At 40.5% G+C, this 26,622-nt stretch overlaps 1 protein-coding gene across 1 annotated transcript in view; it reads right to left on the bottom strand.

Annotated features, from left to right (window-relative positions):
- Positions 1-26,622, bottom strand: part of PHEX (phosphate regulating endopeptidase X-linked) — a 220,773-nt gene that overhangs the window by 40,895 nt on the left and 153,256 nt on the right. Inside the window, exons 16-17 of the mRNA XM_047076000.1 lie at positions 18,444-18,547; positions 9,603-9,661 (exon numbers count right to left, since the gene is read on the bottom strand). Coding sequence (XP_046931956.1) covers positions 9,603-9,661; positions 18,444-18,547 — 163 coding nt within the window. The remainder of the gene's footprint in view (positions 1-9,602; positions 9,662-18,443; positions 18,548-26,622) is intronic.

Raw genomic sequence — 26,622 nt, 5'->3', positions numbered from 1 at the left:
GGAAACAATCTCCCCACCACATGAGTGAGGGTATGACATAACGATGATATATACTCTAACACATATTATGCTCTTCACCTTTTCAGAGTGCACTCACGTGTATCATTTCACGTAATTCTCACTTTCTGATGCAGTAACGAATAGCATAGGATGAAGATTAAAAACATGAAAGCAGAGAAGCTGGGTTATACTCCCAACTCTGCAATATTCTAGTTGTGTGGTCTCGAGGAAGTTACTTAGCCTGTCTGACCCTCAATTTCCTCTTCTATAAAATGGACCCACAATACCAAGTGTATAGAGCTACCGTGAAGATTAGAGATATGTTCAAGTATCTGTTGCAATGCTTGGCATATTAACAGCTCTTGGTGAAGAAGGGCTGCAGAGAACAGTTATCTCCATTTTATGTGCTCCGTTTCAAGCCTCAGTGGAAAAGTTAGAAAACTGCCACCTGTATTACCACTGCACAGTTATTTGAAAGCAATCTTTCCGGATTTAATTTATCTGCTCCCTACTCCCTCGGATCACTGCCACTGCCTAAATTAAGACTCTCCCCCATCCCGCTCTTGAACTGTCTGCCAAAATCCTAACTGGTCTGAGCGACCTCAGTCTTCTCCCTCTCCAAGGGATGCCTTGAGCTTTAAGACTAAGAAAGCAGAACTTAAATTTCTTGCCTCCCAAAGAGAACTGTCCTAGCTCCCTGTAGCTTGCTTGTTAATATGGCTTCCAAGGCCCTCATCTACTTGTTCCACATGCCATCTTCCATCATTCCTTCTCCTCCACACGCAGCCTGTGCCCCAGCACGTGTGCCCATCTCACCACTCTAGGGATTTTACTTGCCAGCCTCTGCTATCTGTCACCTTTGCACCAGCAGCTTTCCTTCCTGCATGGCCCAACCTCCTTATTTGCCTAGAAAATGTCTTTGTCCTTTTGATGCTGACCCAAACATCACTGTCACCATGAAGCGCATCTCTGCTCCCCAGATTAGTTACCCTTCCTCCATGGCTCTCACGATGCATGGCACACCTTTCTGTTGCACACTCATGATGTCATATAAATGACTGGTCACATTTCTGTCTCTCCCAACTCCTCAAAATCAAGGACTCTTAATGGCTATGACTTATTGAATACCCACCGAAAACCAGTCTTTCATGTGCTGTATATATATTATCTCCTTTAATCTTCATGACAACTCTATAGGAAAGTCACTACTATTACCTCTACTTTGAGATAATTAAACTGAGGCATAAAGATATTAGGTAACTTACTCAAGGTTCCAAGTTATTAGTGGCCCAGCCAGGATTCAAAATCAAAGCCCACTCTCTTAACTACTACAGTATACTACAGTATACAACCTAGCACCAAACTCAGTATCTATCAAGTTGTAACATCTCTATTGGTTATCTCTTGCTCTGTAACAAAGTATTCCAAAACATAATGGCTCCAAACAGTAAACATTTAATATCTCACACTTTCTCTGACTCAAGAATTCAGAAACATGTTCTATGGATGGTCTGTCTCAGGGTCTCTCACAAGGTTGCTCTCGAGATGCCAGCCTGGGCTGCTGTCATCAGAAAGCTTGGCTGGACCGAAGAATCTGCTTCCAAGATGGTGTGCTCACGTGGTACTGGTTATGGGCAGAAAGCCTCAGGTCCTTCACACGTGGACCTCTCCACCAGCTTCTTGAGTGCCCTCATGACATCCGTGCTGACTTCCTCCCAGAGTGATCAATCCAAGAAAGCAAAGCAGAGGCCACAATGTCTTTTATGACCTAGCCTCAGAAGTCATACTCCATCATTTCCACAGTATCCCATTAGCTACAGGGGTCAGCTTTATTCATTGTTGGAGGGGACCAAACACCGGCATGAACATTGAGAAGTAATCAGAATTATTGGGGGATCCATAAATACTAAGTGACAAAGTAGAAAAAAAGTATGAAGAATTACTATGAGTGTCAGAATCTCTTGTAGATAATGAGAAATTTGGATTAGGTAACTTCCTCCCTCTTACCTCCAAAACCATGAAAGACTATTCCCAAATTGTCCCCAAATAGAGTGTCAAATGGATGCAGGAATTTAATTTCATTAAATTCCACTAGAGGCCACAGGTGAGTGAGTATTTGCTAACGTGGCTTCTACTTTATGGTTTTAGGCAGAGTCAACAAAGTATGAGAAATTCTCTCAGTTTGAAACATCATCATTTCCTTAACAGCAAAACAAATCTATGTTTGATTTCAGGACTAATACTATAGTTTGATGACAGCCTAAGCCCAGCCTCTGGTCAAAGGCTTATCTTCTTTAGCAGAATATCTGTGATTAAACTCAGGTAACCAAATCTCTTGTGTATTACAACAAAGGTAATAATATCATTGATCTTAGTCCTTAGTCCTCGCTTGTTTTCAAGTCAACATTTTATTTGTTTAAACTAATTCTTTAATATGATTTAAGACATATGAAGATAAAAACTAACATTGAAATGAAGCATTTTAAAGACACACATTGATACTGAGCACACAAAATTCATTTTATTCTAAAGTTCAGTCCATGGTAGTAGAAATGGAAGCCAAATGTGACCTGTATGCCCTACCACCCTCTTGCTCCTGGTACTACCACCTGATCAGACCCAAAGCAGTTTGTAATCTGGGTCAGAACACTCTTCAAGGCCTCTTGGAGCCCATCCGTTTACCATGCTCCACACAAGGGGCTGGAAGACTATGGCCCATGTAAATAGTTTTACTAAAAACACAGCCATGATCATTTGTTTATGAATTGTCTGTGGCTGCAATGGCAAAGTTGAGAATAGACAACAGAAACCAGACGGCTTGCTAAGGCAAAAGTATTTGCTACTTGGCCCTTTACAGAACAAGTGTACCAATCCCTGATCCACATCTCTGGAGGTTGGCCTGATGTAAGCTATTACAAGCCCAAAAAGTGGATGCATGCTATATGCTGTTATAAACAATTTTACGGAGGGGGGAGAATAGGAGTGTTATTGTTTATGTATTATACACATATAGTAAAAGCATGAATCTTAACAGAACACAATGAGATTTTATACAACTATCACCTGTGCAACCCCCTCATAAATAAAGAAAATGTGTCCTGTGCCCCCTCATAGTCAGTACCCCCAACAAAGGGAGCCATTATTTTAACTGCCATCACTTAGATTCATTCACCTAGCCCTGAACTTTCTACGACTGGAGCCATGCAGTGTTTCGCTAAGCATTAAGTCAGTGGCATGCTTACATAAGGTAGAAGGGGGTTTATTCTTCATTGTTGTATAATATTCAAGTATAGGACTGTACCACAATTTATTTACCTATCTATTCAAGGACAATAGGTTCTTTCAAGGTTTTTGTTCTTATGAACATTCAATGTTCATGTGTTTTGGTGGGCATAAGGATTGACTTACTTTATGAAGAGGGGAACTTCTGGGCAATAGGAGATATCAACAAACTGCCAAACACTTTTCCAACTTGGTTGTACTTTTTTTTAATACATAAAAATACTGTCCTAATTTTTAATTCCTTGAAAGCAAAGGTCAAAAATACCACCCCCCCCCCCACAAATTCTCACATTCTGCTGTTCACCCTGCGACGGACTAGCTAGCTATCCTAGGGATTACGGGCAAACTCCAACCTCGACAACGCGCTGGCACTTTTCAAATCCATCTTGTTAAGTCCTCACCGAAGACTGTGAGACTAGGTAACCTCAACGTATGGCCTAAGGGGACAAGAGGGGTCAGGAAGGAAAAATGTCTTGGCCAGGGTCATACGACTAAATCAGTGGCACTCAAGGTCCTTACTGTTTTCCTATAAAAAGCAGGAAGACCAGTTTTGTCGTTATCACAAAGCTAGGAAAACATAAGCGGAGGCAACAATAACCTCAGCTCCTTGTTTTCCCCTCTAACCACCTTATCAGTTCAAATATAATTAAATTCTGCCACGGCTCCTCTGTATAACTCCTCACAGAGTAGACTTAAATCATTACTGTCACACTACACTCTGTGTCCAAAGACACTGCTACCCAGCTTGACAATGGTAGAAAAATAAGAAGTACAACCACACTGCAAAATTCTAACATTGAAATATGGCCACAAACCATAAAGTTTTGGACAAAGGCATGAATTTGCAAACAAAAAGCAAAAATAATACAAACAAAAAAACCTATAGGCTTTTGTGTTGTCTACTCAAATCTCTACTGCATGCAGAACTGGACTTAAGTGGCATAAATCAGAAAACGGTAATGGGAACTGAATGAAATTCTCATAAATCACGTTACTAAGTATAGTTACATCTTAGATGTGAAACCCAATTAAACAGATGGCCACATGCTGTCAGAATCAGCCCCTAATCAATAAAGATGTTCATTTCAGAAAATCACCTCAATTTTTCACTTCTTCACTGAAGGAACAAGAAGGCAGTTGGGGGTGAGGGGAACTCCCAGGAAACCCAGTGGGGAATGTCTAAGAAGGAACTCCACCTGTCTTAATTTGTAGTCCAAAAAGTCAGAAAGAAGAGAGAAAGAGAAAAAGTCACCCAAAGGACTCCTTGTCATCTTGCCTGGTAATGTAATTTACAATGAGAGCAAGCACTGGTCATTAGGAAAATAGAAACAGCTTGAATCTCTTAATTAAAACACTGCTTCAAATTGTTCATTTCAAACCCCTGTGTTCATAAGCTTTCCAGAAACCACTGGGTTACCCTGAAAGGGCTGCTTCTTCAGTAAACCTGTGATAGGATCACCTCTTCCCAGACAAGAAAAAGGCTGAGCAGGGGTGAATCCCAGAGGCAAAATATTATTAGGCACATTGAAATCCCCAAAGGAGCCGTTAAGCATTCACTGACACTGTTAAGTGAGTGTGGGAACACGGGTGAAGCATCCATCTCAATGCCACTATTGGTGAAAACTAAGTCTACCAATGCCAATAGGCGATGAAAATGAGAGTTGATGAAAACACATCTGTACTCTGTAACATGCTGTTTGGCACCCATTTGATGTTATCTGGTAAAGTTAAGTATTTGCATAACCTGTAGGCCAGTAATTCTACTCTTAGTATATACCCAAAACATCAGGGGACAAGCAGAGGAGTATACAGACTGGCAACACTGTCTGTAATGACAAAAACCTGGAGTGGGAGAACACGTAGGTCTGTCAACAAAGTCTGTAGTCTAGGTAAATAATCTGATGTACAGTCATGCAATGGAATATTATACAGCAGGGAAAATGAAAACTCACTGCCACGTGCTACAAGGATGAATCCTAAAAACATGTTGATTTAGGGGTGCCTGGTTGGCTTAGTTGGCCAGGCGTCCGACTCTTGATTTTGGCTCAGGTCATGATCTCAGGGTTGTGAGATAGAGACCCGCATAGGCCTGCAGGTGGAGCCTGCTTGGGATCCTCTCTCTCTCTCTCTCTCTCTCTCTCTGCCCTCCCCTCCTCATGCTTGCTTGCTCTCACGCTCTCTGTAAAAAAATAAAATTTTTTAAAAAACAAAGTAGCTTTAAATTGCATGCAGTATACCATTTTTATTATGCTATAAAAATAAGCAAAAATAAGTATCAACAAATGGTTTAAAATTTATTTTGAGAAAAAGACAACGATAAGCACAAAAAGCAGAAAAACTAGTTACCTCTATAGTGAGCAAGATGAATGGGATGGGGAGAAGCATGGACAGATGTAATGATATGGAGAATGTTCTAGTTCTTGGGGGGTGGTAGGTTCATAGGAATATAATGTATATGTTTTAATATGTTACATATATTCTTTGGCATGTACCAAATATTACATAGAACACTTTCTTTTAAAATGGGTAATCTAGTCCAACTCCAGTTTCTGGACCCCGTCCGGAAGAAGAAATGCTCAAGTCAAGTCTGAAAACTCCTAACAGAAAAGCTGGGATCCAGGCTAAGTGAGGGACTCATCCACTTGCTCTGGAAACAGAGAGAATGCAGGAGCTCAAGGAGCTCGGCAGGCATTTGCTTCAGTTAATGAAAAACAAGTTAAGGAGCACTGTGACGCCAGGATCCAGCGGCAAATCCACATGATCGCTTCATGGCCAAAGCTAAACACTCTGAGCGATGAAACAGAAAATGATAGCATTGGATAAGAATCCACATAATAAAATAAATATCCATGAGTTCATAAGGCTATAAAAAATATGTGATTGCACAGATAGATGCCCGTGAAAGGACGGTCCCTTATTTACAATAGAATTCACATTAATAGGAATGGAAGGGATGAAATTGAAATTGAGCAATGAGAAAACAGCACAGGGATGCTTGCTGCATACAAGTTTTACTAATGGGGGCTAAAATCAGTGAATGAACAACTGGAGAGAAACAGGATAGATAGAGTCTCAGAGATATAGTTCCCAAGATATTTGCCAACTACACTGGCAGGGAGGATAGCAACTTTACAGTGGAACAACCCAGCAGAAATCATCTTCTCCAAGTGAACAAGGGTAGCCTCACAACACCAGCAATAAGACACATAAATAGCACAAACCCGGTGATATGAGGCACCAAGGAGGATACGGCACCACTTCTGTGACATTCATACCCCAAATGCATTCACCTCAGTCCTATCGCGTGAAAACAGTAGACAGACACAAACTGAGGGACCTTCCACAAAATGACTGACCAGTACTCTTCAAAGGTGTCAAAGTCATGAAGGACAAAGAGAGACTAAAGAACTATCAAACTCTGTAGGAGACTAAGAAGAAATAATGATTAATGTAACATGGGATCTTGATAGGATTCTGGCCAAACTAGTGATATTTCAGTAAGGCCTTAAGTTTAGTTAATGGTGGTATAGCAATGTTCATGTTCTGGTTCTGATTGTTGCATTATAGTTATGTAAGATGGTAACGCTGAGGGAAGTTAGCTAAAGGATACACGGAAACTCTGTGTTCTGGTTTTGTAACTTTTTACTAATTGTAAAAGTATCTCAAAGTAAAAAGTGTGTTTTTTTTTTAAAAAAAAATGGACAATCTAAAGAATTTTCTATTGCCCAATAGGTTATTCCAACTGTTATTATAATTTATATATAATTCATATCATAAGTAATCATTAATATCTCAAAAATCTTAAGTTCCCATGTAACATATGCAGCTTAATTCTCAACTTGGAGCTATATCAAAACATCAAGGTGCACATGTTAACTATATATACTTTTCATTGATTATACCTCAATAAAGCTGGGGGACAAAAGTAAACAATGATTTCACGATAACAATGAGTATTTCTACAGTAAGGAGTGACATTCAAAGTATTCAAAATATTTAACAACCGATTTTGTTATACAAATTAGTGCAGAAATCAAACATTACCACCATCTGCTTGTTTTACTTCTGTTCATTAAGCTCTCACACCAGTCCTTCAGAAACTGACATTCCCAAAGGTGACCACACGAGGGCGACTCTCATGAGCTGTGCCTGCCCGGAGTGGGCAGCCACAGCTCCGGAGCTGTCCTCTCTGGCTAGCGAGTCCTGCGGGTACGAGGGCGAGCAGAGAGGATCTACAGAGGACAGGTAGGATGCCTCACTGAGAAGTTGGCACTCAAGCAAAGATTTGAAGGAAATGGGAGCATGAACCATGCAGATCACTTGGGGAATTTTCCCAGGCCAAAAGAGCCTCTACTATAAATGGTAGGAGAGAACAGAGTCCCACGCTCTAGGAACAGGAAGGAGGCCAGTACAGCTGGAACAGAGGGGAGATAAGGCAGCAGTAAGAGGTCTGAGGGCCATCACAACTAATTTGGCTTTTATCCTGAGTGAGATGGGAAAGCGATAAGGGGTGCTGAGCAGAGGAGGGACCTGAGATGATTGTAAAACATCTTAAAATGGCTGCAATATTCTATTTAGAAAAGGCTGAAGAGGGATAAGGACAGAAGTGGGCAGGCCAGTGAGGAAGCTACGTCTCGCGGGGAGGAGGTGGGCCCGTGGCCAAGGGTGGCAAGCATTTGTAAGTTCCATCGCCCACATTCAACAAAGCACACGGAGATGCACTTAAAAGCATGAAATTAGATGTTATCACCAAGCGAGGGAGTGAAGACAAAGACCAGAGGAGGCGCAGAAGGGATGAGAAACCAGCAAGGGCTGAAGCAGGAGCAGCCTCCCCTCCCCACAACAGGTCACTGCCGCCCTGCATTCAGATGTTTGTCATTGTCATGAATGTCTTCCTACTTTCACTACAAAAGGATGTACCTCTAGACAACACATAGGAATGTTTTTGCATGCTTTTCAACTTTTTTATATGGTATCACACTTGATAGTATTTCCCCAGTTGTTTTCCCCCCACAACCAATACTTGTGAACTTTATCCATGTGAATGCATGTTGCTCTAGATCACTCATTATTCACTGCTGTCTGGCATTCCCGTGTGTGAACAGGCCACATTGGGGTCATTTTCCCGCAGACGGACACGTAGGTTATTTCACTATTTCTGCTATGATAAACAACACCGGTACAAGTACTCTCACACAAGCCTCCTCCTGTGAGACTTCTCTAGGGCAGTGGTTCTCAAACTGTGTCAGAGTCACCTGGAAGCCTTAATACAACAGATTTCTGAGCCCCATGTCCAGAGTTTGTGAACGACAGGTCTAAGGTGGGGCACAAGAACTTGCATTTCTTTTTTTTTATCATTTTTATTTATGCATTTGTTAATTTACATGCAAGTTAGTTAGCATATAGTACAACAACGATTTTAGGAGCAGATTCCAGTGATTGATCCCCTATGTATAAAACCCAGTGCTCATCCCAGCAAGTGTCTTCCTTAATGCCCCTTACACATTTAGTCCTTCCCCCTCCCACAACCCCTCCAGCAACCCTCTGTTTGTTCTCTGTATTTAAGAGTCAAGAATTTGCATTTCTAACCAGTTGCTCCATGATGCCATTGCTATCCCTCCCAAGATCACACTTGGAGAAACAAAGCACCGGGGCACATGCCAGGAGGGCAGTGATGGTCACAGACATGCATGGACATCTTCAGCCTTTCTAGGTATTGCCAAATTGCTCTGCAAAGTGGGTGAAGCAATTTGTACTTCCACCAGTAATAAGTATGTGTCCCTGCTGCCAACACTTGGTACCGTCAGATTTTTTATTTAATCTGACCTTTAGTCATTTTGTAAACTTATCATGGCATTTTTACCTACACAGTATGTGTAAATAAAAGCCACTTAAGACTTTACATCCTAGGGTCAATTAGAACATTTCCAAGCATTTCTATAGACAGGCCCCTCAGGTTCTATCATCTGCCCAGCTACCTGCTTGTTTTCCCCATCAATCCTAGAAATAAACAAAAATGGTGCAAAGTCATTAAGAACATTATGAAAGACGACTACAGTTTTCTTTTCATGGCCAACTGCCCTGTAGTGTTATTTATTGTAGTTCTGTCCTCTTGGGGTTTTTGTTTGTTTTCGTTTTGTTTTGTTTTTACTTAATTAGGTGAAGGGAGTGAAGCAAATCGGGCATATGGATACAGAAACTTAAACTTCCTTCACCCACATACCTGATCACTTTTGGAGGGAAATAAAGAAATCACAGTCAGGGAAAAGTTCCTCCCATTTTGTACCACATTAACAAGGAGACAAGAAGCCAGTACTCACGAATCTGGTTGGTGGATGCACTGTAGAAGGCATTGACGGTCGTGGGATTCGTAAACCACCTGTAGAAAGAGAAGCAAATACCACCAAGAAATCATCATTATCCAGGCGGGAGGGCAACAAGAATGAACACAATGTGGCAAGATTTATTAGCAAATAACCAGCGAGCAATGGGGAAATAGGGCACATGGGGAAATTACCACCTCAGTTTAGGGTTATTGCTCTGTTCAATGAGCAGCCTCATCATAAACTGAACATGGTTCAGTGAGAATATATTAACATGCCTGCTTATTCACTAGTACTAACTTAACAGAAAAAGTCAGCACCAGTGCTTCTGAAATAGCTTTAATGAGAAATTCTAGAATCTAAAGGGCTCTCCCCATAGATGGAAACAGCAAGAAGCTGATGTTTGGCAGGCCTAGTTCAATGGATCCATGGGACAGCTAACTTTCTATGCTGCATCACTTCTGACCTGTCCATTCGAGGTTTGGCATTGATGACAACACAGAAATCCATGTAAAGAGAGATGGATAAAGTATAACTATGCCACCCAGAGGTTCTCCCTGATCCAGTGGACAGTTTACAGATGTAAGCATCCAAAGAGCTAATGAGTCATCCTGCCTCTTTTACTAAGTAGCCGGATTGTGTTGGAATAGTTGCCCACGTTCCTGGGGTTTGGTTTCAGCTATAAAATTAAGATACTGCATTAAGAGGCACACCTGAGTGGCTCAGTCAGTTAAGCGTCGAACTCTTGATTTCAGCTCAGGTCATGATCTCATGGCCTGTGAGTTTGAGCCCCATATCGGACTCTGCACTGACAGTGCAGAGCCTGCTTGGGAATCTTGCTCTCCCTCTCTCTCTGCCCTCTCCTGCTCTCTCTCTCTCGCTCTCTCTCTCAAAAAACAAACTTAAAAAAATTTTTTTTAAAGATCCTGCATTAAGCAATCAGGGGAGTACCTTCCAGCTATAAAGAGTCTACATTCCAGGGGTGCCTGGGTGGCTCAGTCAGTTAAGTATCTGACTTCTGCTCAGATCATGATCTCACGGTTGGTGAGTTCAGGACCCAAGTCAGGCTCTGGGCTGACAGCTCAGAGCCTGGAACATGCTTTGGATTCTGTGTGTCTGTCTTCTGTCTGTCTGTCTCTCTCTCAAAAATAATTTTTAAAAAAGAGTCTACATTCCACTTTAAATGCATGGACTACTTAGCTCAGGGCTTCGCAAAATTTTTTCTGTAAACAGTCAGATGGTAGACAATTAGGCATTTTGTAGGCAAAGAGGCAAAAATCAAAGATGTTATGTAGGTACTTCTTTCGTAAGAGAAAGGGTTCCACAAAATTTTATTGATAAAGTTAAAAATAGAACAAGCGAGTACAATTTTTTGTAAGACAGCCTGTTAATGAGAAGAATGGAATTCTTTAGAGGCAAAATAACATTTTGCTTAATTGGGATTCAGAGTTAGTGCTTCATATCATTAGATCGACTACAAACATTTATCTCTAAAAATCACTCTTTGCTCATGGGCCCCACAAAAACAGGCATCAGGCAAGATTTAGCTCACAAGCTGCATCGTGCTGATCCCTGATTTAGAGGCCTGTGAGTTTCTGCCCTTTATGATAAAAACCAAGCAATCGGTCTTAAACTAAATTGCTCAAAATAAACTCATATAGATCCCTTTTCAAAACAATCATTTTACTGATTTATATCTAACAGAAGAATTATGGCAAGCTAGTAATTTAAGTCAGACTAATATGAAACTGGTAGGAAATCCAAGGGTTGATTCTAGTTGATCGGCCCACACCTTCTCCCTATAAAGAAGTCCACAAATACATCATTCTATTATCATTAGAAGTAACAGTGGCCGTAGGAACCTCACTGAGCGCTCACAATGCCCTAGGCACTTCCTATTCGTAGTCTTCCCCATAGCAACTGTAGGAATCACTAGCCTATCTCACAGATGAGGACAATGAGACTTAAGAAGCATTATGTACTTGTGCAAGGTCTGCTGTGACTTCAAACCGGTTCTCTTAAGTGTTACAGTATACCGGAGACGTTACTGGAAATCAAGAGAGTGCCTCCTCTAGTCAAAACTGAAACATGTACTCCTTTCCATAAAATGTGTACTCTTTTCCTTCAGAGTTAGGATTAGTATTTCAATAAGCCCCAATGTTTAGCAAACAAACTTACTGGCTGGTCTACCTTCTTGAGGAAACAAGTGGAGGGGAAAACACTTTCATCGTTCTAAGGTCACTACCTGAGGTAGGTGGAATTATGTTCAGGTCCTAATCCCTGGATCCTGTGAAGAGGTTACATTACATGCCAAAAAGGACACTGCAAATACAATTAAGGTTAAGGAGCTTAAAACATGGATGGTCTCCTGGATATCCAGGTGAGCCCAATCTAATCACTAGTCCTTAAAAGTAGAGAACCTTCTGTGTCTGGAGTCCCAGAGATGGCGGGGAGGAAGTCAGATTCCAAGAGTTAAAAGGATTCCACATGCCCTTGCTGGCTCTGAGATGTAGGGACCATGGTGCAAGGATCAGAGAGAAGCCTTTAGAAGGGAACAGTGGCTCCCAAATGACAGCCAGCAAGGAAGTAGGGATGTCAGTTCTGAAACTGGCAGGTAGTGAATCTGCCAACAACTCAATAAGCTTGGAACAAAATTCTTCCCAGAGCCTCCAGCTATGAGCCCAGCCAGCTGACAACTTGATTCCAGTCTTATGAAACCTAGATCCCAGAAACCAGCCAAGGCATCCTGTACTTCTGACCTACAGAACTGTGAGATAATACATTTGTGTTATTTTGAGTTGCTAACGTTGGGTAGTTTGTTACAGCAGCCACAGAAAATTAACACATTACCGTACAAAGAACCCAGCATTGGTATGTCTGAAGATTGAGTCAAGTCCTAAATGACAATGGACTGAAGCGTAATAGGTACAAAAGATGATTTATATCCCTAGAGCTCATCCCTTCTCTCCCCTGCCTTCAGCAAAGAATGAACTTGCAAAATGTGAGGATAAGGGCCATGCAGGAAAAATGATTCTAACTGCTGATGAACAAAGGTGGACAAAACAAAGAGATCAAACAATCAGACGGGGCCTGATGGGGCCTCTGAAGCTTCAGCAAGAGTACCTACAACCTCTTATTTCAGGCCCACGATTTCACCTTTCCTGAACTCCCAGAGCTGGTGCTGTCTGTAAAGTATGTTTGGAGCCTTGATTGTACCCAGAGCTGATATTTAGTGGCTGCACCAGTAAATCTTACCACTTGTGGGCGCTACTGCTGCTTCTTATTGGTCACTGCCCACGCCAAACCAGCCATTAAATATTCTGTATATCTCCCTGATTATATCCAAGTGTATTATATATTTAGTTTTACCATTCTCTAGTATAAGGCTACCTATTCTGATTTTAACATGTGTTTGCAATTTTTTTTGCACTCCTCCCATTAAGAAGTGGAGTCTACATTCCTCTCCTCTGGATTACGGGCTGGCCTTGGTGACTTGGTTTTAAAACATAAAATGCAATGGAAATGACACCACGGGACTGCCTATGCCAGGCAATTAAGGGCAATACAACCTCCCCCTAGTGTGCACACAGGGTTCCTTCCTCCTCTCTTTCTCAGGAACCTACTCTTTGGAGTTTCTTGCTCAATCAGCACGCTATAAAGAAGCCCAGTATGCAAAGCCAGAGGCAGCCAAGAGCCATCATCAGCCACTAGACATGAAAGAAGACCCCTCCCCCATGACTCCAGCTCCAGCCACTCTCTGACTGCAATTACATGAAAGCTCATAAACAACAAGCACCCCGCTGAGCCTAGTGGAGTGGTTTGTTAGACTGCAGGAGATAGATAACTGAAACACTGACAAGTGTTGTCTGTAGATGAAGTTGTAACCAATGGGTTGACTTTTCTCATGAAAATGTTTTGTCTGCCCATCACAACGGTTTTTAAAAGGACTGAACTGGAACTCCTTTAAATGAGGTGTACAATGACTAGTTCTCCACGGCCCCCACCGCCCCCCATCAGTTTACATTTGTCTACATCACCATCTGTTAACTGATTGGGCCCTGAAAGCATATGTGTTAACACAACTTGTCTCCCAACAAGATGTTAAGCTCTTTATGGGCTAAGACCATTGTCCCAGTGGCATGTGCTGATCAGAAGATCATTACATCTATTGAAATGAATTTATTGCTATATATACATCTACTTGAATAAACGAAAAGTGTCATTCAAGTGCTTTAAATTCTTCTTACCATGACTTTAGGGTGTTCCTGCTGACTGTGTTTGGGGAAGGATTTAGTGGACAAGGTGGGAAGAGGTCTCGTATAAATTTCAAAAGAAAAATATATGGGGATGAAATTATACTGGACAATGGAATACACAAAAGGAGTGTAATAATGAAATACAGTTGTTTAAAGACAAGGACATTGGTACTCTGATTTTTTGAACCATATAAAATAGATATACATCAGGCTAAAGTTTTACATTTTACCTATCAGCTCTTAAAGATAGTCAAAGGAATAGGGAATGGTCAAACCATAGAATACTTATTACTTTATTTCTAATATCCTGTAGATTATATCCTTCCCATTCCATGCTATAGAGAATGCTTTTACAAACAAAAATTCTGGGAAAAATCATAATTTGTATAGACATTTGATCTATTTTTACCTATTTTTTGAAAAGATAGAGAAAGAAATTCCAGACATGTCTGGTCACAGCAGAGTGAGAGTGAGTTAATAGGGAAGCTGACTTAAAGCCATTTCTGTCAAAGAAAGGGGATCCTAAGGGAAAAAATTACTTTTGACTCAAGCCAAGCAGTAGAGTAAATCCTCTATTTTTAAGTGAGCTGATGAAGTGACAATTCTGAGAACCAACCCCTCAATATGTACCTTCAGGGACGACCACCCAATTAACTCCCTTCTTGCTGACATTTCCCATCACGTTAGAAACTTCTTAATGCACATTAGTTCGGCTAAAATGGATACCATGAGAATGAAAGATAAAGGGTATTTATCTCCTATACCCACAAAGAAGCAAAATGTTATTTCAGGGCTTTGTGGAAATATAATCATGATGTGTTATTCAAAGTAAACTAGTGTAGTGGAGCTACTCCAGAATCACTCCCACTAGATTAACTCATCAATTTTCAAAACTAAAAGATGTCGATTAAAGCCAGTGGGTGTCATGAAGCTAAAATTCCCTACAATGCCTGAAAAGGAGCAGCCCAAAATTTCTTCTAAAAAATGGACTATCCTATCCCTTTACCACACAAAGAGGACCTTCAATTTCTTAATGTTACTTTCCCTGAAATAGACACATAGTTTGAGGAAGCAAGAATTAGTACTATTGCATGGATTTTCATTCGTGCATAACTTTTCCAGAAACATTAACCAATTTAATGTCCTTGTGAAAGAGGTATTTGTTTTTTGCTGATGGAGAAGAAAACTACACAGAATCATGCGGTTTGCCTAAGCCCACAAAGTCAGCCAACATTTTTCCAAGGCATGAATGAAATATGAAAAATAGACAAGGCCCTTCGAATCTGAAAGTCCATCAGTATTTTAGGATGATGGTAAAAAGGACACATTTAGGAGGTTTTCAATTAGCAGCACAGGCCTTGTCACACACCCAAAAGCATAATGACATTTTGAAACTGAATTAACTTGACAGTATCTCTAATATGGAGAAGCACAAACGCCAAAAATTCAGGAAAATACTGGTGACAAAAATATCTTGAATTATCCACAAACTGCAAAAAGAGTCTGAACCGATCTGAAGTAGATCTGAAAGAGCAGGATGATTCACACAGATCTGTGACTACCATCCTACATGGAGATGCTCATCCGGATACTGGAAAACATTTGCTGAGGTTGTCAGATTCAAGGAGCTATCTCTAGAACCCTAAATCTAAAATTTCGTTTCTCTTTTACATCTAAAATTTCAATTGACTGATTGAGGTTAGGAATGAAGCAGGAGAGACGGGCTGAGAGACACTGTGATGAGAGGAGAGAACCAAGGACACTGGAGCACATGGCTTGAAAGCAGTTGCCTGTCATTTCCAAAGAAGTCTGAAAACCTTCTAACCTATGTTCTTTTGACTGGAGTCAGGGACGGGTAGAGCAATGGTTCAGCTTTAGGCCTACTCCTTAAAGTGAGCACTTTGAACCAACTTTGTGGGTGGATGCTGTAGGAAGGCCAGAAGGGCAGAGGGCAGAGATAGGTAGATTGGGAGCCATGGGTAAGAGGGACAGCTAGTATTCACAGCTTAAGCCAAGGGCTGGTACAGAGCCTCAAGTTTCTACAGTCTAGAAAAGAGCAGGGAGTTGAAAGGGAGAGTAACAAGAGACCCAGAGAGCATAAAAAGAGCCAGTCAAATATCCAGAGACCAGAATATCAGCCAAGGTTAAAAAGTAGGCCATAAAAAAAAAAGTGGGCCATGGAAACCAGGCTTCCAGCTATGATGATATGAAATAGTCAGCAAATTCCTTCCACAAAAATCAAGTATAAAACTGGACACAATGGCCAACAAACAACCATTTTAGGGCTCTGGGAATTGATCATCAAATCCAAACAACAAACTGAAAAATGTTTAATTATGAAAAAGTGCTAGAGCTTGGAAGTAAGTAGAACAGGAGTCTGTGGCCTTCTTGCCAGGGACTGCTCCTGCCCTTCCCAGCATGGTCAGTGAGAACTCTGTTCTATCAGGACAGGTAGGGCGGCTGGCAAATCAGCAGCTTTGTTGCCACAGGGGGTGGACTCAGTTGGAGGTGGAGGTGAAAACCTGCAGCTTTGTCAGCTAAAAGTGGCAAACTTGGTAGAAAACAAACGAAAGGATGCCCACGGCTCTGCCAGCCTGAAGTTACAGTTCCCATTGCGAAGACTGACAGGCGAGCCAGGAATTTTTTTAATATTTATTTATTTATTTTGAGAGAGAGAGAGAGAGAGAGAGCGTGCGAACACTTGAGGGGGGAGGGGCACAGAGACAGGGAGAGAGAGAATCCCAAGCAGGCTCTGCACTGTCAGCACAGAGGCCGACACAGGGCTTGATCTAACAGACCATGAAATCATGACCTGAGCCAAAATCAAGAGTCAGATGCTTAACCAACTAACCCACCCAGGCAACCCGAAGCCAGAAATTTAAAAGGGAGATCTTAGAAATAAAATAGTCATAGAAGGGTGAGGTAAGATCTCCGCACACCCCTGGCGGCCTGGGACCCTAGACGCACATACAGGAAAGATTCAAGCGAGCCCAGTGGAAAGTGAACTCCAAGGCTAACTGAGAAATGTACTCCCAGCCCATACACAGATCAACTGGTAGAGGACAGAAGCCCTCCCTATTCCAGGTGTTTGAGCACAGGGTCTACCCCAATCCCTGGCAGAGCGCTAAGCTGTGCAGGCACAGGGACAACCTCTAGGAAATGAGGCTCAAAAATAAACATAAGAATTTAAAAGATGAGAAGAAACCTCCATGGCCGCCTACTATATAAGGAGATAGATTCTGCAATCTAAGTCAAGGAAAGTTATCTTTTTTTAAGCCTCAGAAAAATTAATCAGAATCCATAGTTGTTACAATGTAGTATCCAAAATGTCATTTTCAACGACAAAAAAATTATGCTATACAAAGAGAGAAAAGTGTTAAAAAAAATGCAGTCAATAAAAACTGAGCAAGGCCAGATGCTGGGTTTAGCAGACTTGAAAGTAGCCATTACAAATTAGCCTACAGAATTAAATTATATTCAAAGAATTAATGGTAAATATAACAGTGACTGAACAAACAGAAAATCACAACAAAGAGAAACTAAAAAACAACCAAATGGCAATTCTGAAACTGCAAAGTACAATCACCAAAATGAAAAATTTGTTACATGAGTCAAAAGCAAATTTGAAAATGCAGAAGAAACAATCCATGAATTTGAAGACAGATCAACAGAAATTATGCAGTCTGCAGCACAGGGAGAAAAACAGTGGAGAAGTGGGCACCAGCAGAACAGTATCTAAAGTACCAGCAGGCAGAACCAACAGTAATCTAAACCTTACAGGGAACACTGTGTCAAGTGTATTTCAATTAAAAAAAGTGATCTAAACCTCAAGTGAAGATTTCTTAATTGTAAGCCTCTTATTTGATAAGTGGGGATAATAAATAGTACGTACACCTCACAGAAATGACAAGAGGATAAAATTAATTCTAACATGTAAAGCACTTCCTGGCACATTGTCAACATAATAATGGTTAGATGCCATCATTAGCATCATACACATGTTGCTAGGGAAGGAAATCATGGCTGGCCTTGGCCCCAAAAGTTCCTAGGGAAACTGCCTACCTATAGGGAAAGTTCCTACAGGCAGCTGGGAGGAAGGGGAGTAAATTATAACTGCTATTGGAGAAAAATTATACAGCCATCAGTTCTGTGACACTTACTGCTTCAACAAAATCTTCTAGTTACTTCATAAGTATACAATTACTTCTACATTTGTACCTATAGTTTGTAAGTATTTGTTCTTTAAGATCTTCAAAAGTTTCTGCCTGAGTGAAATTCTAGAGGAATTTGTTTTCAATATACATATATTTATAAGTACATCTAGAAATGATTCACACGTTTGTACCCTAATAAGCATTCCTGCAGTATGTTTTGATGCCATAATTAGAATTAAGAACGGATTCATATAATATCACAAATAAGACTTATCAACACCTAACACAGATTTTGCCAAACCAAGGTAACTGGACAGCCAGCTACTCTGACTAGAGGAAATTACAAAATTTGACCTAAAGGGACTTCACTTCCCACCACATATTTATCTCTTTCACCTTCTTTTATTTTTTAATTTTTTTTTACTCACTCTGTTTTTGGAACCGCTTTTCTCAGCCAGAAGAAATCAGACTGTGCTAAATACTTGCGGGTTTGCAGGACATTGCCAAAGTAGTCGGATTCTGAAAACTTGATCTGAATAAAACAAACCACAACCATCATTGTTCAAAGTGCAGATAAAAGAGGGCTCTGCCAACGGAGAGGCTGCACTCCTCACATCACCTCCACCAGTTAGCCCAGTATCCACAAAGCCATGAAATTTCATCTCGGTGATTTTCCTTTCAAATAAAAAGCCCCAAAATCAATACAATGGTTTCTGGATCGCAGTAAAAAACAAGAGAAGCTGCAATAATTTATGATGCATTTCACTTGCTTTATAATTGAAAAATCTACTTTAACCTTTACAGAACCTATTATCCTAGGTTTGAAATTTCTTGGCTCACCTGAGTCCTTCATCTTTTCTAAAATGGGTATGTTATTTACTTGTAACGTAGGTTCTTCTAATAATATTCAGTTTAGTCAGCTAAAAAACTTCATTTAGCTTATAGATGATGACTTAGTCAAATGTTAAAATCCAATTTACTGTAATCAGCATTTGTTCATGAAGGGAAAAAAAATCAAAGTGATTCAGGGACTTATTTCCCATCCTGAGCACAATGGAGCCACTAGGATAATTCCATTATTAACAGATATTTGTCTATTACCACACAAAAAAATTCTCTGGTCACCAAAAACTAATGACATTATAGAGGCAAATCCTAGATTCAGCTTACATAGAAAAACAGGAAGCTGATGTCTCACAACAATTTGTACATTACAATTGGGAAACAGACATCAAGGATTCTTGAGTTCCTTATCTTTTTTTGGAAGGAGAATGGCAAACAATTTCAATTCTATAGCCACTCTCTACAAAACTAGCAGTACTTAACCTAAATATTATTAAATAATATCTGTATAACAGCAAAAGCAATGGTTTGTAGTAACATCTAATACTTTGGTTTTAAAATTTATTACTGGGGTGGGGCACCTAGGTGGCTCAGTCGTTTGAGCATCCAACTCTTGGTTTCAGCTCAGGTCACTATCTTGTGGTTCATGAGTTCAAGCCCTGCATCGGGCTCTGTGCCGACAGTGCGAAGCCGGATTAATATTCTTTCCCCTCTCTCTGCCCCTACCCTGCTTGCTCTCTCTCTCTCTCTCTCTCTCTAAAAATAAATAAATAAATAAACTTTTAATTAATTAATTGAATATATTACTGGGACAAATAAGAAAAATACATGTTTGAATAAGCAAATAACCAACAGTAATCAAATTCTTATCGGCTATATTTTTTGTGTATTTAAACCATATGATTTTAAAAGCAAAAATTAAAATACAGCAAACTCAAGTATATGAAACCCACAGGCATTACATTATAAATATACACACATGCACACACAACTTGATGGTTATAGATTTGACAGTCACCTATTCGTTGGCCAATGTGTGGCTCTCTTCCCTAACATACAATAGATACTCATTATGTCTGTAGAGTATCTCTGTTAATGATTCATCTTGACCTTTTCAGGGGTCAGGCCAAAATATAAAGGAAGGAGCAAAACAACTGAAGGCACAGGGAGAAATGCAGGAATGAAAGTATCAATTCCTGGCACCTTTGCTGTTCTACTTGACCAACCAATTATAAAGATACGACTTTAAGCTGTCCCTCCATCAAGCCTCTTAGTGAAGTGGCTGATAAACTGTGGTGCAGTCACATAATGGAAAGCAACATGGCACTTTTATTAAAAAGAGTGGCATGTATGCATGAACATGAAATAATCTCAAAAGCGATGCTGAGTGAATAAGGCAAGCTGCATGTATGAGCTAATTTAAAGTTTTAAAACATGTAAACCAATACTATATGTTGCTTATGGATACATACCTATGTAGCAAAAGCATAAAGAAATACATGGGAGTGATAAACACTGAAATCCAGATAGAGTTTATATCTAGGGAAGAGGTAGGTAAGAAGAAAGGGCATCATTAGGTCAAGGTGGATTACAGAAAGAATTTCCATGGTATCTATTTTATTCATTTCAAATGTATATGTGCATTACAAAGCTAATGTAGCCATGTTTAATATTTATTAAAGCTGATGTGTTCAAAATTTGATTTTACATACTTTTCCAATATTTGAGATGCTTCAAAATAAAATCTTATAATTGTTTGTATTTAAAAATAGAAGAAATTTATACTCAAAGTCTCAGAAGACACAGAGTAAGCTCCCTGTTTTAGGAGGCAACCTTAACTAACAATCCTAATGCATTCCCGAGTCATATAGTTAAAAGATGTGTCTGCTGTTCAACCCTTAGCCTTTTTTAGCTTTTGTTCCCAAGATAGCTCTGCCAGAACTTTCAGAATGTGATTGTAACTGATGAAAAATTCAGATACATTCTTGGGTTTCTCAACACTTTCTGGAAAATTCTCTCAAAGGAATTTCGTTCAAAAATAGTAACTTTTCAGTAATATCTGTGGGATCGGTTGTTACTTTTAGAAGAGTTTGCTAATCATGATACTTTCCTGTTCCATTAAAAAAAAAAGCCTTAGGGGCGCCTGGGTGGCGCAGTCGGTTAAGCGTCCGACTTCAGCCAGGTCACGATCTCGCGGTCCGGGAGTTCGAGCCCCGCGTCAGGCTCTGGGCTGATGGCTCAGAGCCTGGAGCCTGTTTCCGATTCTGTGTCTCCCTCTCTCTCGGCCCCTCCCCCGTTCATGCTCTGTCTCTCTCTGTCCCAAAAATAAATAAACGTTGAAAAAAAAATTAAAAAAAAAAGCCTTAATATTCAGGTTGTTCTATAGACATTAAACAGAAAACCATCCAAAAATTTCCTTAAAAAGAACAGGCCGAAGTCTAAAAATACTTTTAAATAAATAAGGTCCTACCACTGCCATAAAAATAATCATAGGGAACAAAATTCAGAGGCAAGTAACTACAATTTGTCCATGGCTTATGTATATTTAGAAGGACAATTTTAAAATAGTATTAATTATTAAACAGAATTTTGTGATTTCTTACCCTAGTTTAATCACTCTAGTCCATTTATTTAATGGAAAACACAGGTAACGGGACAAAATTTTACTTTTCTCTGTGACACAAGTTAAGTGTTTGGGGAGACAGAAGGGCCAGCATGTTATTCCCAAATGATGGATGGGAAAAGAGCTGAAGAGATTATGGAACTTGGCAAGGCCACATGGTTCAAATCATTAGGCTCCTACTTCAATGTTACTTTCATTGGTCTCAATAAGAATGCTGGTGATTCAACAGAAACAGTACAGGGAAGGAGGAGGGGACTGTAAGAACTAAAGATGGGAGGAGAAGCAGTGAGTAAATACATTATGACAGTTTACTTATCATACAGCTGTGAAAATAATGCTAGTTAAGGCTCTGGAAGACCAGGACAAAAGAATAAGTCATGGTAAAGGTCAGTATACAAAATTATTTGTAAGCATCAATTTCAGCAATACAAAACTAGAAAGAAAACAACACACTGAAACAGAAGTACGCATTATTATGTGCCAGTACCAATATCATGGGTGCTTTTTCATTCCTTTTCTCTATTTCCCAAATTTTCTACCATGTGATAATACTTTGATAATTTCAAATATTTCAGGAGGCCCTTCAATGAAAGGGAAAAAAACTATGAAACCCAGCAACCACTGGGAAATTTTCACTTGCAGAGATAGCAGCAACAACGAATGCACATAAACATTGTAAAGCCACCTATACTCTTCAAAAATAATGTTTAAACTCTGAAAGGGACACTAATTGTTTCAAAAGCCTCTTGTCCTGTTACTGGTGAAAACATAGGTCAAGCTGATAATGATTTTCAATCAATTACATCTGACTTTTCAACTGAGTGATCTTTGGGAAACTATTTGGGGCTCTCATGTCATTTCCTAGGAACAGCCATCCAGATCCGAAAATTCAGGGGAATGTGAATTTCTCTTCTTGGAAATCCTATCCTGGATGCCAAGCATCAAGTATCACAGACTTAAGGGATAAAGAGATAAAGCTATTACCACACCTCAAGGGTGAGGAACATGTAGGAAGGGCAGAACAAGGAAATGTGATCAGCTTCCCTGTAGGATAAGTACATGTTGATAAGACACTACACAAGCCAATAGGATGTACAGATTGTACAACACTTAAGTTAAATCCATGTAAAGATACTCAGATATATCCAAGTGTCTGTAAGAAAGGTTTTATGCTAGGCATCCATAGAATTTTTAAAACCTTAATGAAATTCAGATTTCATACTTACATTTTCCCTTAGTTATGGCACAGTAATATGCAAGATTGCTGCATTTAGATGGCTTTGTCCATAAGTGTTATGTGTGTATACATACGTACATACATACATAGAGATAATGTTCAAAATGTTGAACTTACATATATGGTATACTGTGGATGATGGAGTTCCCAAAAGCAGCCACATATGGGTGACTCTCAGGATCACCAGCTAGCACATCAGCCAGGAACCACATGGAACCAGATACCCTGTAGCCTCCACTGGGGGAAAGAGGAGGTCATGGCCTGCTCTTGCCAGGGGAATACTCAAGATGGAGGCCAGTGTGTGGGAGTTAAGGAAGGCTAGCTGGAAGGTTAGCAGACACCAGGGCACTGCCCTCCAGTGGCAATTCTTGGTTCTTCAGGGCCATGGTGGCCAGAGGTAACTTGCAAGAACTCAGGACAATGTTTTGTTTCTTTACCTACTGTATAGAATTATTTACACCCTGTTTTTCCGGAGCATGTCACCTAAATATCACCTCACTCTTGCATAGCAGCAGTAGCACTCTCTGTCACTGACAAACACACACACACACACACACACACACACACACACACGCTCCACTGGCTAGAGAAGACCAAGATCCACCCCCAGAGAATATTGTGTGGGTTCACACATCTGTATATCTCTATATGTGTGTTTATATGTTTATGTATGTATGTGTTTATCACTCACCAGAAACACTGATCTCCTCTGAAAAAATTACCTAGATCCAATTCTCCTAAGTAAATAGAGGCCAGCTGGAACTCTGACTTTAGCCCTTACTCTAATTCTCCATTGGCTTTCACAAGAATGAGTGAAACGCCTAGTGGGGCCGACTATTTACCTACTGTGTCTCAGCTTATTCTGTTCTATAATGCTGGGGCTGGGAATCTGAAAACTCTATTTCCCAGGCCCGAGTGCCAGTTGGCTTCCTGCCAATAGGAGGCACTGGGGGAAATCAGCAGGTGGCAGGAGGTGAAAAGCTGCTGTGTTTGTTCTCTTTCATTCTCTCTCCTGTTTCTTATGATGATGCTGGAAGAATCTTCAGCCCCTCTTCCTATTAATTCCCCTCACTCTGAAATGTCTAGTGTGGTTGTGGCTTTCCTGGCTAATAGGCTAATGCGCCAACCCTTCCACAACTGACGCCAACTTGCTCTTGAGCCTGTTTTCATCAAGGATCAATGAAAGAACACTTTGTGAGGCTAATTTGAAAATGGACCTACACCTACATGTTTAAGCTAACTAGTAGGTTTTCCCGCATGCTACTCGGGATTCACACAAAGGGCATCTCCTGCTCTTTGCAAAGACTAAATTACGAGCGGTGTTCAGAAATACTTTGCTGGGTATCTCAGTTTACCTTGTCAACTCACAGAGGGAAAAATTTTTTTCCTCTAATTCTTTACATTTGCCTCTAAGTTCTTGTCCATTTGCTCTTACCTCCACATGAGCCCAACTTCAGACTTCAACCTTTCTCCTTGACCTTCATCGGATCCATTACCTAATCTCTATGCTCTTTCCTTTTGCCTTTCTGCCTGATGAATCGTATCTTTGCTTGCGTCAAATGAAGTAAGCTGTTTTTCATTTCCAACAGCCTCTCAACACTCAGAGCTTGTATTACCAAAAATTTCTCACAGGCCCTAGAGTAGCCCTTACCTACATGTTTCCCAGACCTGAAAACACAGCCTCACTGTATGCCAGCTATTACCTCGGTGACACTATTACTATCACATCTAGCATCCTTTACCTAGTTTCAGGTTGGGGGTTATTCATTTCTTCTATCCATTTCTGAACACAGAGGTATTTTTATTTCACTATCTGGATGTTTTCTCACTGCCCATTTTTTAAACTGTTAGCATCTCTTGAGTTCAACTGTGTCTACTCTGGCAATGAGTCAGACGAAAGCCGTTTCTTGACAAAAGCGCTTAACATCTTGGTGTCTAATGGCTTCAGTTCAGACCCTAGAGAAACAAGGAAACATACCAAACAGTGCATCCTGTCCAGCATCTGGATTCAGTGCAAGCACTCACTGCATTCGGTGAGTACTTACATTTTGGGCACTTACCTTAGACAACAGCAGACTGCCAACAAAAGTTGATCAACTCAATATGGACAGTGGGCCCTTGGTGCGATCTTATTTGCTTAAAGCTTGAGACTGTTCCATCTATATAGCCTTTTAAATCAATTTGAGGCACCTGGATACCGCACGAGTCAATTCATAATGAATTTTCCACACCAAAATAACCTATCATAACTACATATTAAAGATGTCCTAACTAACACTTATATTGTGCTTACTGTGTGCCAGGGTAGGTTTTAAATATTCTAAATATGTTAACTTACCTGATCTTCACAGCAGCCATGTAAGGGAGGGATTATTACTGTCATCGCCATTTTAATATGAGCAATCTGAGGCACAGAGAGGTTATATAAGCTACTCTAGGCCACACAGCTAGTAAATGGCAGACCAGGGATTTAACTCCAGGCACTTTGATTCCAGGGCCTGCGTTCCTAACCACTACACCAAAATGTCTCTCACACCGTCTCATCTACATCTTTGACTTGGAATAGTTGCCAGTCTCACTCAGGCTCTCTTCCTAAGGAGTTTTGTGCCCTGGTGATGCTCTTCTCAGCAGTGACAGTTCTCATTCTGACCCACAAAGTAATAGCTACCCCTCACAGGGAACCTACTTATGCAGCAGAACATTATGCAAGGTGCTTTTACATTTGTATACTTGTACTTGGAATGTGAGTTCCACTTGCCTTTCCCCGCTCCCAGAGGCGGCTCCAAGGACACGGCCTTGAGATAGTGATGAGGTGTTGAGAACACCTACACAGTATACATGACTGAACCTAGTTATAGCCTCTATATAAACTTTTAAGATTTGGCGAGCAGGTGCAGGGATGCACCTTGGCTTATTAAACTACCACCTACCAACCTGGAGTGGCCTGCCTCTTCCTTCACTCCCCACCCGCTGAGCATGGGGCCTGGTTTCGGATTACCCCAGGAAGCTTCTGAGAAGCTTGCAAACCCACAGCCAATAACCAAAGGGAAGCTAACCAAAGCTGCACAAGATCAAACAACTAATAAGTAGAAAAGGCAGAATCACTCCAAGGCCTGTGCTCTTAACCCCTAGACAATATGACACCCCCCCATATTCTTCCCCCTTCCCAACCAGCTCTGGGAAGGAGCTCCCATTGATTCTTCAAACCCACAACTCTTCCTCCAGTGCAGGTGCCTGACCAGGACCTTGCAGAGCTTTCTGGGCCCAGATGTCAGTCCAGGCTCGGATTCCCCGTAGAACACTGAGGAAATCACTTACACCATCTACTTCATAGGATCACTGTGGAGCTTAAAATATAATGTACAGGAATGTGTCAGGTGGAGCAATATTTTTAATTATCATAGTAATAGTGAGACCATTCAGCATCAAAACAATGTATAAGACGGGCTGAAGCATATGTATTTTCCTGCATAGCAACTGGATCAATATGCTTTCGAAGGCCACATCTTGGAGCCCAATGGGGAAACTTTATCATTAAAGCTTTCTCTCACTTCTGAATAAGCTTATAAAAGTCTGATGTTCATCTACAAAGCTAGGACTTCTTCTAGATATGTGACTTGTCAAACTACAATTTCAGGAAAGACCTGTACCTCAGAACCTTACTTATTTAACAAACTAAAAAACTACTTTTTCAAGAAAATCTAGTAAGTGGTAAAAATAGGGGGTTTTGTGAGGAAGAAAAGTTCTTTATCAGAACTATTTATAGGAAAGGAAGTAACACTGGTTGTGATTAGAAAGCCCTGTGGTGAATATATCTACTGGAAAATACATGTCCCAAAATATCAGAAAATAAAAGAATCATTACTATTCCTCCATCAATAGCTTACTGCAAATATACAGTCCA

The sequence above is a fragment of the Lynx rufus genome, unplaced genomic scaffold, assembly GCF_022079265.1.
Source record: "Lynx rufus isolate CCGP_SWC_20201006 ecotype Redwood Valley unplaced genomic scaffold, mLynRuf1.p SCAF_14, whole genome shotgun sequence".
Classification (NCBI taxonomy): domain Eukaryota; kingdom Metazoa; phylum Chordata; class Mammalia; order Carnivora; family Felidae; genus Lynx; species Lynx rufus.
Note: the sequence above shows the minus strand (reverse complement) of the source record. Positions and strands in the feature narration are given on the sequence as shown.